This window comes from Platalea leucorodia (assembly GCF_965183815.1).
Source record: "Platalea leucorodia genome assembly, chromosome: 4".
Lineage (NCBI taxonomy): Eukaryota > Metazoa > Chordata > Aves > Pelecaniformes > Threskiornithidae > Platalea > Platalea leucorodia.
Genome location: NC_138826.1, coordinates 71353199 through 71365564, shown reverse-complemented (window position 1 = coordinate 71365564; position 12366 = coordinate 71353199). Strand labels below are relative to the sequence as shown.

Below are 12366 nucleotides of genomic sequence, written 5' to 3'. Positions count from 1 at the left end.
CAGTGGCCTTGAAGCCTGTGTAAAGCACCATGTCAGCATCTCATTCAGGAACAGCTGCCGCTCACAGCTCATGAAATCCTTCTGTCTAGCTGTCTTGCAGTAGACACTTAACTGCCGTCTGTGTGAGCCACAACAGAGCGCGTCACTGCTTCTCATACATGAGAGGCTCAGAAACACAAAGGGATCCAGGAGGAGAAAGGAAGAAAAGAAAGCAGGAAGGGGGAGGCACTGGCTAAGAAAAGGAGTGACAGTAGCGTGAATGAAAGAGAGGAGGGGAAAAGGGGGTGCATGTGGGGAAGGGTGAGAGAGGCAGAGACGTAAAGACCTCCTTTCCTCCTGAAATGGCTGCCAGTCACTCTCCCCTTCTTATGGAGAGGGGAGAGAGGAGCTGGGGACTAGCCGCAAGTGGTAGACACTAGCTAGACATGATGGGAAGAAATCTGCCCTTATCCAGGAATCAAGCCTTATTTCATTCACCCAATAGAGAACAGAGACATGAGGTGAACTGTACCCTCCGTGATTGGCATGATAAACTGAACAACACTTATCTGAGAGCTGTACCCCCATGACTGACATGAAAGCTTGGACATCACCTTCAGGCAGTTGCCTGCTCAACACACCTCTGAGACACCACAAGAATCAACCCTTCAGAAAAAAGGGTGCATGGCAGGGGAGTTGGACTAGATGACCTTTAAAGGTCCCTTCCAACCCAAACTATTCCATGATTCTATGATAAAAGGAGAGTCTTTGGGGCAGCTGGTCTGTTTTACCTGTGGCAGGGCTTGAACAACTGTATCCAGCAGTGCTCGCATTCCTGTGGCCATCTTCAGTAGCTTCAGAACTGTCAAAACAAGCACAAGAGAAGTGTCACTCAGACTGAGCTCAGAAGGTCCATCCTTTGTGTGACTTACTAATGGCAGTAGCACAAGACAGATGTCCTGTCTCCCCTTGCCCTAGAAAAATTCTATTGTCCCCATTGGCCCCCTTCTCTCTTTGCTCACTTCTTTTGACTGGTAGTTCCTTCTCCAGTGCATTTCCTTCTAAATACTCTGTTTCTGCCACCCGTGCCTATCAGGCCTGTTCTGCTTCACCCAGACAGTCTGGTCAAGAACCCTTTTTCTCCCAGCATTGTGTATCACAATTCTCCCTCTGCTCTGATTTTTCATTCCATCACTTTCTCTTCCTCCAGCCACCATCTGTTAAGGCAACTTAGCACATCTTGGCCACCACCAGGAAGATTCAGTCCCCTCCTTGTGCAGACTTCAACCTGCTTGGTGACCACTTCTCTGAACACCACTGCCATACTTGTCCCATAAACGAATGACAGGAAAAGTTCATCTCTTCCATGATCTGCTCACCCTCCTGGTCCTTCACCTCCTGTTAAAACCGCTGCATCTAAATGCCTGGCTTAAGGAAACCAGAAAGCCTTAGCCTCTAGTCTGTCCTCTGTCACATCCCCCTGCCTCCTTCCCAGGGCTAAGGACAGGGGGAGTCCATGACTCTACAGCCACTGCTCAATGAGTCATGGCACCAAGTCCCACTCCATGGCCACCTACACCACTGCCTCTGGCCAGTGTCTCACCCCGGGCGATGCGCAGCACCCTCATGATCCGGATGATAGTGGGGTTAATTGGGAGAGCAGCATTGATTTCAATCTCTTCCAACGTGATGCCCATGACAGAGAGCAGCACAATGGCCAGATCTAACTGGTTCCACCTTAAGAAGAAAAATTGAAGAGAATAAAGGAAGATATGGAGTTTTTCCATTTCCCTGAAAAAGAAAGTGAATTGTCTCCACTTTAACCTATTTCTTTATGTATGAATTCAAGGCCCCACTCTGAGTCAGCCTATATGGGCTTTTGCAGACAAACAGAGATTCACTTTGCACACACCCTGAGCAGCCAGAGGCAAGCCAGCCTGATCTGAAAGCATGGAGCTGTGTTACTATGGTGCTGTGCTTTGAGTAATGGGCTCAGCTTTTTATGGCCTTACTACCTCGAATCAGCTTCGTTATATGTGTTCTGCTTCAGCATGCTCCCAGTTTGCCCCAAGGGCAGAAAAAAAAATGGCGTTCTCTAACCCCACCTCCTTAGCTTTCCAGCCTAACCAGCAGATGCCAACCAAGAGACAGGTTTTGGACAACTCTTACTATTGCCTAGGCATTGCAGCTCATGCGGGCTGAGGCTAGGTCCATGTTGTGCAGGACTGGGAGGCAGTCAGGGCACTCTGCTACCACCTCACACTCCAGACAGGGATCCATCCTCAAAACCTTCACCCCAAAAGCCAGTTGTCCCACAGCCACAGTTGACATAACCCTCTGCTCACCTATCTTTGAAGAATCGCCGCAGACCAAATGCCACCAGCTTGAGGACTGCCTCCAACACAAAGACGGTGGTGAACAGGTAGTTGCAGTACTTGAGGGCGGTCTCCAGGGACTGCCAGCAGAAAGAGAGGGTAAAGAATTGAGGCAAAAGCAACATCAAGCACATAACCTGCTGGGGGACTCTCCTGAGTGCCAGGAATTCACTGGGAGGTGGGGAAGCTGCCCCATGATTCCTATGTACCTGATTGTGGAGACTGCTTACTAAGGGCAAGTACCACCAAGTACCATCAGCCTCCTCTTCTGCCAGTAGCCCCTGCCACCTGGATGGCACCATGTTAATGGCACTGGCATAGCTATCAACCATGAGTGAGACATAAAGGTTAATCCAGTTGTGGATACATGTCATCTCTGATAGGAGGAAACCTTTCTGTGCCTTGGTTTGGGGCAGGCATATGTCTTATCTCCTAGCTGTTGGGCTTTTGATTCTTTTATGTGTTGCCTGTTCTCCACCACCGAGGACCAGTGTAAGCAGTGAGAAGCATTTGGTGGCATTTTGTACTGGAATAGTTTGAAGCACTTTTGCAAGATTCTTTAGCAGAGCTGGACAGCAGGCTGGCATGGCTGGACCTGCATTCCAGGGGAAGGAGCTGAGGAGTGAGGAAGAGGAGTGACTTGTTCAGGAACAAATGCCTGACGTGAGGATGACAACAGATAAAGGCTGAGAGTTCCTGCAGAGTAAAACTGAGCACCATCAAGGGCAAGATAAAAACTGGGCAGTTGGGCAAGATGGGCAAGAAATAGAGGAGCCTGGCAATGGATTTGAATGAGGACAGACAAATTCAGTTCCTGAGCTACCTTGGACAGCATCTGCTCAGACACCAGAGCTGTCACCTAAACCAAGGGTCTCCTGAAGAGAAAACTGAAATGCCACTGGGCAGATGTCCTGATAAATGCTTTGTCTACACATAGAGGCAGAAAGCTCCTTTGGTATGCACAGCATACATTTTTTCCGTCAAAGGCATCTAGAACTTTGCCAGGAACATTGAGAGGTACATGGTCTTCCCCAACCAAAGTATAAAACTTATTTGGCCTTCAAAGCCCTTTACTGGGAATCACCCCCTGCAGCTGAAAGAGGCTCTGCTCAGTGCTTTGGCCCTACTTCTCTTACAGAAAAAAAGTGGCTCGGTAAATGTCCCATCCCATGATACACAACCAGCCACTCTAGTCCTCTCAGCGCAGGCCGTATGGCAGGGCAATTAGACTGACATTTGGAAATCTGATGCAAAGCCTGAAGCTCCCATGACACTGCTGCTTTCTCCACCCCTCCTGTTAGGATCCAGGGGAACATACAAAGCAGACCAGGCAGCTAAATTTGGGTGACACACATATCCACTTAATAATATAAAGCACAGAGACTTAATTGCACCATGGTTTCTAGGGACCCAACTCTTGTTTAGATGCCTTCTCTCTATTGATTTTAATGGATAACAAGTGTTTGAGTAGAGGCTACCTTTCTGGATACATACAAAACTCCTCACATAACTTTGCCTACTACATTACCTCTTGCAACACTTCAACAGTATTTTTAAGAGACACTCAAGTGTCCTACCTATGCTGGTGGGCAGTGGTCATCAGAGAGCTGCAGCAAAGTAACATAATGACTAGAGGCAGGGCTTGTCTTCATGATCTCACTCACCACAGGCTGGTTGTAGTGCTCCAGGGACATAGTGACCACGTTGAGGCAGATGATGAAAGTGATGAAGATGTCCAGATAGTGGCTGGTGCAGACCGAATGAATAAGGAGGCGTATGGGGCAGTAGGTAGCATAGTACGGCAAACGCTGCGCCTCTTCAGTGGAAAGAGGGAGATGGGCAGAGTTAGGAAGAAATTGGAAGAAAGAGAGAAATGGGTAAGAAACACTGAGGAGGGAGCAAGCATAAGAGTGGTGTGATAGGTGTTGAAAGAAAAGGAAATGAAGGTGGGAGAGAGAAAGAACAGAAGAGGATAGGTAAAAGATAGGGGACATAGAATGGAGGGAAAAATTGCAAGAAAGAGGAAAGTGGGGGAAAAAGTAAGTAGAAAAAAGAAAAGGAATGCTAGAACGAAAATTTGTTAGTCTATGTTTGTGGAAATGGTGCTAAATCAGCATTTCATGCCTCGACAAATTAAGATCACAAATGATAAAAGGGAGCAGATGGTTCCAGGAGAGGCCCCAGGGTGTCACAGGACAGAGAGGAAAAACTGGAGCAGAGGAAGGGAAAGCATGCCCACAGGCTGTGAATGGAAGAAAACCATCAGTCTGGGGTAGTAGGGATGATTTCCAGGGGCAAGTATGCTTTTGCAATTTTTGTCTAAAGGTAACACAGAAGAGGACAGAAACACCAGGAAGAGGGCTTGCTTCACCACAGAGGGTCTGGGACCCCAAAGAGTGACACTGCAACACTGATGGAAAGAGCCAGGAACAAAACACAGGGGTCTTCCTCTTTTTTCCCCCTCCCTCTTCTTTAAATTTGGGTTTAAACACAAAGGATGGTCTTTCCAGGTCTTCCCCAAACACCAGCTGGGTTGCAGGAAGCCCAGGTGGGACTATCCCAAGCCCAGGAGTTGTACTGATGCGTGCACATCCTGTCTTGAGAGTGCACACCAGCGTGTGCACAGGGGTATTTTTGGTACACATTATCTCCCAAGGGGCATGGTGCTAAAACCCCAGCCACTTCCCCAGAGTCCCAGCAGACCTTGTCAGCCACCCTTCTTCCCCAGACCGCCCCGGTGAGGTGCGTAGTGACACAGCAGTGGCGTGGGGAGGAAGGCTGAGAGCGTGGCCACAAGCGATGCATTTCAGAGACCAGGCCGTCGGGAAAGAAAAAGAAGAGGAGAAGGTTTTTCTCAGAAAACCTTGGCCTACGAACCGACCAAACACTTAGGCTGTGCCTTACTCCTTCGCTTCTTCTCCAGGCGGCGCAGGCGTTTCTCCTCCCGCCGGCGCGCCTCCTCAGCCTCCTGGTGCTGCCGACACTTGTGGAAGTTCTCCACCACCACCCCCACGAACATGTTGAGCACAAAGAAGCTGACAATGAGGAGGAAGGAGATGAAGTAGAGGAGCATCCAGGGGTTGTTGTTGGTCACAGGCTGGAGGAGGGGGGAGAACAGAGGCGGTCAATTGGTTGGATGCTGGTGATATGGAAATGATGGGGGTGGGACCTGCCATAGTTGTTGGCTGCTGGGAAGGTGGGGAAGGGTTATGGAAATTAGGGCAGTGGGCTGGGAAGAGCTGGGGCTACAGGCAAGGCAGTTTGTAATTGGCTGACTGGATTTTGGCACTAGCTGGCAATTGATGGAGCTGGTGGGAGTCAAGGGCAAGGGCCTGCCTGCACAGAGTCACCCGCAATTCAGGCACAACCCCAGCCACAGGTTGAGTACAACACCAGTATGTGGCAAAATGGCTGGTCCAGGCACCGGGAACACCTTTGGCTGAAGGGCAAGTAGAGACCACATATCCATACACCACCAAAACAGCAATGAGACCAGAATAGAAATGTTATTCAGGCTTGGAGAGAAAGGAGGCCCTGACTCTGAGTAGGTGTCCTGACAAAAAGCCTACAAAGCCAACAGTGGTGCACCCTGTGCAGAGGTTCAGAGGTAAATGGAGCATCATCCCCAAGGTTCAAGCCTGTGGTACTGCATCCCATGGCAAGTACCTACACTGGACGCTATCAAGGTCATTGCCTTAGCAGTAGAGGAATAGGGATGCAGTGGGCAGCAGCTCAACAGTCCCTAATTTACAGGGTATTAAAATAACCATCTATGGGCCGGGAGGGAGCCAGCATGCCCAGAAAGGCACATAGCATTGTTGCTCTGTCATTACAAATAGATAAAGGCCTGCTGTAAGATCCAACCTGAGTAGAGGGTGAGAATTACTACAGACACTCACTGCACAGCCACAGCTGCACCTCCCTGCATGGACCAGGCATGACCCTGACCCCTTGCAAATAGGTGAGCACAGGATTCAGAAGGGCCCTGGAAAGGGCTCTTGGTTTGAGGTAGGTGTATGAAGCAGGACATTAAAGTGTGCTTCTGCCTTACTAGCCCGAGGAAAGTGAAAAAGGTCCTTCCACACAGAATTCTTCGTACCTGCTGGTCAACAGCCACAGCATCTAGTCCATTATACATAATGTTGACCCAGCCATCCTTGGAAGCCAGAACAAAGAGGGACATCAGAGCCTGCAACATACAAAGCAAAGCAGATAAGAAGCAGGTGCATCTGGCAGTCTGGGAAAAAAAAATGTGGGTTTACACTCTAACACACACAACATTGAAATACTCTTCCTGCCTGTGTCTCTGCACACATCAAAACCTGCTCCTTCCCCCGTGGAGGAGAGGGAGAGGGGACAGGAAGCCGTGTGCAGCCAAACCCACCAGAGGAGAAAGGTTGTGAAGAACACATGCTTCGTGGCAAGAGGAAAAAGAAAATCAAGCTCTCTGCTGCCACCAATATTCTTTCCCCTTCAACCTGTAAGCATCATCCTGATACCAACCCACTAGTGACACAGCTTCTGCATGGATACCAATGCCAAATAGCCGCCCCTCCTGGCCCAGGGATCGGGCTTTCCAGGCACTGCATCTGTGCCCCGGGGAGGAGTATATATAGGAGACGACAAACCCTGTGCTGGGTTCCCATCAGAGACAGGATCTGTGGGTACACTCACCTGTCCCAGGTTGTCGAAGTTATACTTGTGGTGCACCCATTTGTAGTTGGCAGCCACACAATCGGACCGGTTGGTGATGTTCCTGATGTCGACTCCCAGGCAGTGGTAGAACTTGCCCTTGAAGAGCTGCAGGAGGGGAGTTACCCCATCAGCCCCTTTCCCCACAGGGTTCCCCCATGCTCCCTGGGATGTGCAGAAGCTCCTGAGATGGCGGGTGGGCTGCAAGCCAGGTGGAGCACGACAGGTAGGGAGGACCACTAATGCGACATAGAGCACATGCTTAAACGTACCTAAGGAGCCAGGGCCACCCTTGTAAACCCATACCTGGCTTTGCAGCCTCCTCCATTGCCCCAGGCCAGCAGTGACTGTAAGCCCTTACCACGTGACAGCCTTTAGGGCAGCCTTTCTGGGTGCAATTAGAGCCACTGGCCAAAAAGGAGAACAAAAAAAAAAAAAAATCTTCTCTTCAGTCCCCAAGAGCGATCTACCCTCCCTGCTTCCCAGTTACTGAGAGAGCTAAAGGGAAAAGAAGTTCTCATCTGAGGGTAAAGAACCAGAAAAAACATCCCCTGCTTCTCAGATACTTTTTTTCACAAAGCTGCACTGCACTGCTGTGGCTCTTCTGCCCAGGGCTCCTTTCCGCATATGGAAGATACTGGATTGTGCATTTGTACAGATGCATCGGAGCAGACTAAGTATAGCACGTTCCCTGAGATGGAAGTAACGCCCACGCCCTTGCTCCTCTGCAATGCAACAGCCGAAAATAAAGAGGATTAAATAAAAAAATAAAGGAAGGTTGTGGGTGGATTTAGGGCTCAGAGCAAGGGGGAGAAAAAAAGCTGACTGGAGGCAGGGTTCGTGTAAGCAGGCGCTGAGCTGCTTGCCCTTGTGGTGTGACAAGGACATGCCCAGCGAGCCCTGTGCTATGCCAGCCCTGGGCTCTCCCTATAACGCTGACCCAAACCCTGATCCAACTCCTGCCTAGTGTGAGCCTTAACTCCCGTCTCGCACATCCAGCAATAGCTGCACTTGCTGAGCATCTGGCTGTCCTTGCCAAAGGCTGTGGTGGGAGACAGCTCATAGAGGAGGGCAGGTGCAGAAAACTTTCTGGCTTGCTTGTCCCTGCTGCTCTGCTTGGTTCCCTGTGTCTGTTGTAGCACCTAGGGGTACAGGTGCCCATGGTAGGGGTGGGGGCACGGAGGCTGTTTGATGAGCTTTAACAACCTACCTGAACACCCAGGATGCCAAAGATGATGAAGAAAGCGCAGCAGATGAGGACAATGTTTCCTATGGGCTTGAGGGAAGAAATGAGCGTCTCCACCACCAGCTTCAGGCCAGGGGCTCGGCTGATGACTCTGGAAGGGAAGGAAGGGGAGGGATGACAGAAGGATAGGGCAGGGATGTTTGGCCTAAGCTACGCATTTTCAGCAGCAGCAGTCCCCTTCTCTCCCTGTGCAGTGACCCATCAGTTGGGATCACTCTCCTGTGACCAAAAAGTCTCTTCTGTCCCTTGAGTTGGTTGTCTGATAAGGTACCTCCAGGGCCAGAGCCATACGGCTAAGGGGACCCTCCCTGTAGCTTATGGCTTGTCAAAGCACACTTTGCCTAGCACAGCAGTATCTGACTCTAGGACCCTTCCTGGGGGGGCCTGGTGAGAAGAGGGGGCTGAGCAGGGCTCGGTGGGGCTCTGACCGGAGGGGACGTAAGGTGCGCAGCAGCCGGAGGACTCGCAGCACCCCCAGGATTTTGGCGCCACCAGCAGAGGCCACTGAGACCACAATGTCAATGAGAGACACAAAGACCAAGAAGCCATCCAAGATGTTCCAGCTGCTGCGAAGATAAGCCTGATCCCCAAAATACAGGCCTAGAGAGACCACCTGCAAGAGAGGAAAGAGGAGAGGGGGTTAAATGGCTTCTCTCCATGTTGCCGGGTAGAGGGCAGCTGTGGGGAGAGGGGGAGGATGGGGACAGTTATCAACTCTACATGACACTGAAGTGTCATCTCATCTTTTCCTTTCACCTGGAAGGCTATGAAGGAAAACATCTTGGGAGAAAATGGTGGCACATAACTCCAGAAATAACAGGGCCATGGTGTCTTCTCACCTTTCCTCTGCCTCCCTGAGCAACAGAACACTGTAGGGAACACAGAGGAAACCTTTCCCTGTCATATCACAGACCTGGGGCAAGTCTCCCAGTCCAGAGATTACCTGGGAGGTAAAATTGGGCACCCAAACCCATACTTTGGCTCCTAAGAGGGTGGTTTGATTCTCAGCAGTTCTCAACACCAGCAGGTGCTACAGACATCACTGGACACCCTGTAAATCATGGCCATAATTTAGGTATGAATTCTAGGGGGTTTAAGTTCAGGCACCGAGTTTTGAGACTGTCTTTACCCAGTTTTGGGACTCTTTCCCAATCACAAGAGGGGAATAACAAGATATCCCTGTTGTCATAAAGTACTTAGACACCTATTAAATAATTATCTCAACTAACAGCATGTTATTAATATTGTTATTTCCCCCATTCTTGCTCCAGGAGGAAGGGATGAACAGAAATAATAAAAATAGCAATAATTAAAAAAAAAATCTAGAGCATTCACTTCCTTTTAGTATATTACACATACCAAAATATATATTACATATAGCAAAATATACCAATATATTTGAACATTTGACATTATTACAAAATCCATACCTGGAGGTCAGCTATTCCTCCCAGATACTAAGATCCCTTTGGATTTAAAGCCTCAGATAAACATCCCCTCCGTGCCTTACAAGAGGGGACTCAACCCCAGGCAGTATCTGCCTCTACCAAGGTAGGGGGAAGGACTGGCACACTGAACAGATGGAGAAGGGTGCTGAGCAAACATGAACCATGTTGTTCCTGACACTGGGAAAAGGCTCTGAGCTGTTCATCTCTGCAGTTACTTACCTTCAGTGTCATCTCGGCTACAAAAATTGCTGTGAAAATGTAGTTGGACACAGTGAGAAAGATTCTCTCCTAGAAAAAACAAAAAAAACAAAAACAAAAAAAACCACAAACAAAAACAAAACAGAAAAAGGCCTTAAATATATCTTGACTTCTTGATCTGAAAGTTGGGGAAATAAGAGAGGTGCCTTTGGCAAAGGTCAGTGCTGGGCAGCTTTTAGCTCACACACCTTGGCATAGCCCTGTGCCACAGTTGGGACAGGATCCTACACAACTCTGCAAGAGCACAGTGGATGGGATTGGCAACATATCCTGCAAATCTGGTTTCAAGGCACTCTCTGCCCTGTTCTGCCAGTGCTGCTCAGTCCTGACCTGCTGCGCTGACCTGGGACTCCTTCCTGAAGGGTTGCTGAGCACCAGCCACTGGATTGCGTATAAATGCAGTGGAGTCTGGGGGTCAGCTAAGGCAGACATGCAGAAATTTCACTTGCCATCTCCAAGATAGCTCAAAAGCAGCATACATGAATGATGACATGCCATTCCTACAGAATGGAAGTTACTTCTGTCTTTTAGTTCCCAGTCCCTGTCCCTTTTGCCAGTCACCTCTTAACTGCAGGTGTCTGGGGGACTCTTACTCTCCAAGAGGGGGAGAACTAGGATTACTGTATTATAAAGTGAGTTGCCCCATTATAAGACCCTGCAGGGGAAGCACACACTATGTGAATTACTAATACTTGGGCATTTGAACAGCTGGTGTTTAATGCTGAAGTTCTTCCAGAGGTCATACCAGTGCCAGGAACACTTGCAAACCTCTGTCAGAGGTCATGCTAAAAAGCAGGTGAGAGGAAATGGTGCTCACCGTGCTTCTGTGTTCAATCTGCGGTCTCTCTAGGGCTATGGTGATGCAGTTCAGGAAGATGAAGGCCAGCACAACGTAGTCAAAGAGCTTATGAGCAATGATGGTTTGGCAGAGAAGGCGAAACCTGCAAGAGAGTTCCAGTAGGCACCTGTGCCTTGGGCAGAGCAAAGTTAGGAGCTATGAGGACAGAGAATTGAGTGGTCTGGCCAAAACTGAGCTCTGACGTAGCAGCTTTCCTATCACTGATGTCCCTTGCCATGGCAATATCCCAGGGATGGCCCATGGTCACACAAGGAGCCTGGAGCAGAGCAAGGAGCTGATCCATTGCCCCAGTGTCAGAGTGGTTTTCTAACCACTATGGCTCTGTGCTCCTCTCTTGCCTTGTAGAGAAGTGGCTGAGTTTCAGTTTTCCTCCGAAACTCACACTTTATAGCACCCCAGGGCAAAGAGGCCACATGCTGAAAGCTGAGGAGAGGCAGGTAGGTTGGCTGTCATGGGGACCACACTTCTGTCTGCTCTGAAAGACACTGTGCCCATTAGCATAGGTGACACACAGAGCAAAGAGCTCTCCCTCATGACCTGTAATGAAACCCCCTTCTTTTCAAGGAGTGATACACGTGGGTGAGAATACTGTTGGCTGAGGTACATGGATATTTTCTCCTGGTGGGAAGACCCTTTTAGCAGGAAGAATTTATCCCAAATTTCTTTTTTTTCAGGCAAGAATTCTTCTAACTTTGGCCTAAAAGGTGTGATATGACTGCTGATAAGTTGGTACTGGGACTGAAAATGAAGTGGAGAGACTGTTCTGGTACCAGGGGAGGAAATATCAGTATTATAGAGTCGTTAATAATACATTCGTTCTCCTTTTTGGGTTAATGTTAGTATTCCCTGCCTTGCTTTGCTATAAATATTTATGATCACACAAAAGAAAAATGGGATGCTCCAAAGGGAGGGAAAAATCACAATAGCTATTTAGGATTCTCATCCTTCCTTTCATGTCCGGAATCAAGGAAGAGAAGTGGTGTTTGGCTGTAAAGGGGAGATGGAGGAGACAAAACACATTCCCAGCTGGTAAGTTTAAAGTTGCAACCTGACATGCAGCTCAGCGTATGTGGCCAGTACATCAACAGAATCTGCCACATCTTCTCAACCCTCTCATGGCAAAACCTGCACAAACCTGTTTTGTGGAGAGAAGAGATATATGGACCAGTCTTCCCGTAACTCACACCAGTCTGGCTTATAGACTTCCATCATCTTCTGGATGCGAAAGCACAGGCTCTGGAGGAATGCAGCAGAAGCAAGTGCCACTGGTTACGTTCCCACTTGCCTGAGAGGCACTCTTCCTTTCACACCCAACCCCAAAACACCACTACCTGCTGTTCCCCAGGTGCACCACCTGCCTTTCTTTAAGCCCCCAAATGAGGAAATGGACTCAAAGAGCAACAAGACACTGAAAAGGAGGTAAGAGCTTCTTTGCCAGGGCCTGTTTACCTCTTGGCATCTGGCTTCCTCCCCAGATCATTACAAATAAAACTGCTGGTGTCCTTTCTA

The 12366-nt window shown here is 49.1% G+C and overlaps 1 protein-coding gene across 1 annotated transcript in view; it reads right to left on the bottom strand.

The window, feature by feature from the left end:
- The window catches only part of CACNA1I (calcium voltage-gated channel subunit alpha1 I), a gene marked incomplete at both ends in the record, with an annotated part of 159604 nt that overhangs the window by 14134 nt on the left and 133104 nt on the right, over positions 1-12366 (bottom strand). Inside the window, 12 exons of the mRNA XM_082309099.1 lie at positions 771-841; positions 1583-1716; positions 2325-2434; positions 4019-4170; positions 5259-5451; positions 6454-6543; positions 7029-7154; positions 8257-8383; positions 8721-8905; positions 9960-10028; positions 10816-10939; positions 11993-12093. Coding sequence (XP_082165225.1) covers positions 771-841; positions 1583-1716; positions 2325-2434; positions 4019-4170; positions 5259-5451; positions 6454-6543; positions 7029-7154; positions 8257-8383; positions 8721-8905; positions 9960-10028; positions 10816-10939; positions 11993-12093 — 1482 coding nt within the window. The remainder of the gene's footprint in view (positions 1-770; positions 842-1582; positions 1717-2324; positions 2435-4018; positions 4171-5258; positions 5452-6453; positions 6544-7028; positions 7155-8256; positions 8384-8720; positions 8906-9959; positions 10029-10815; positions 10940-11992; positions 12094-12366) is intronic.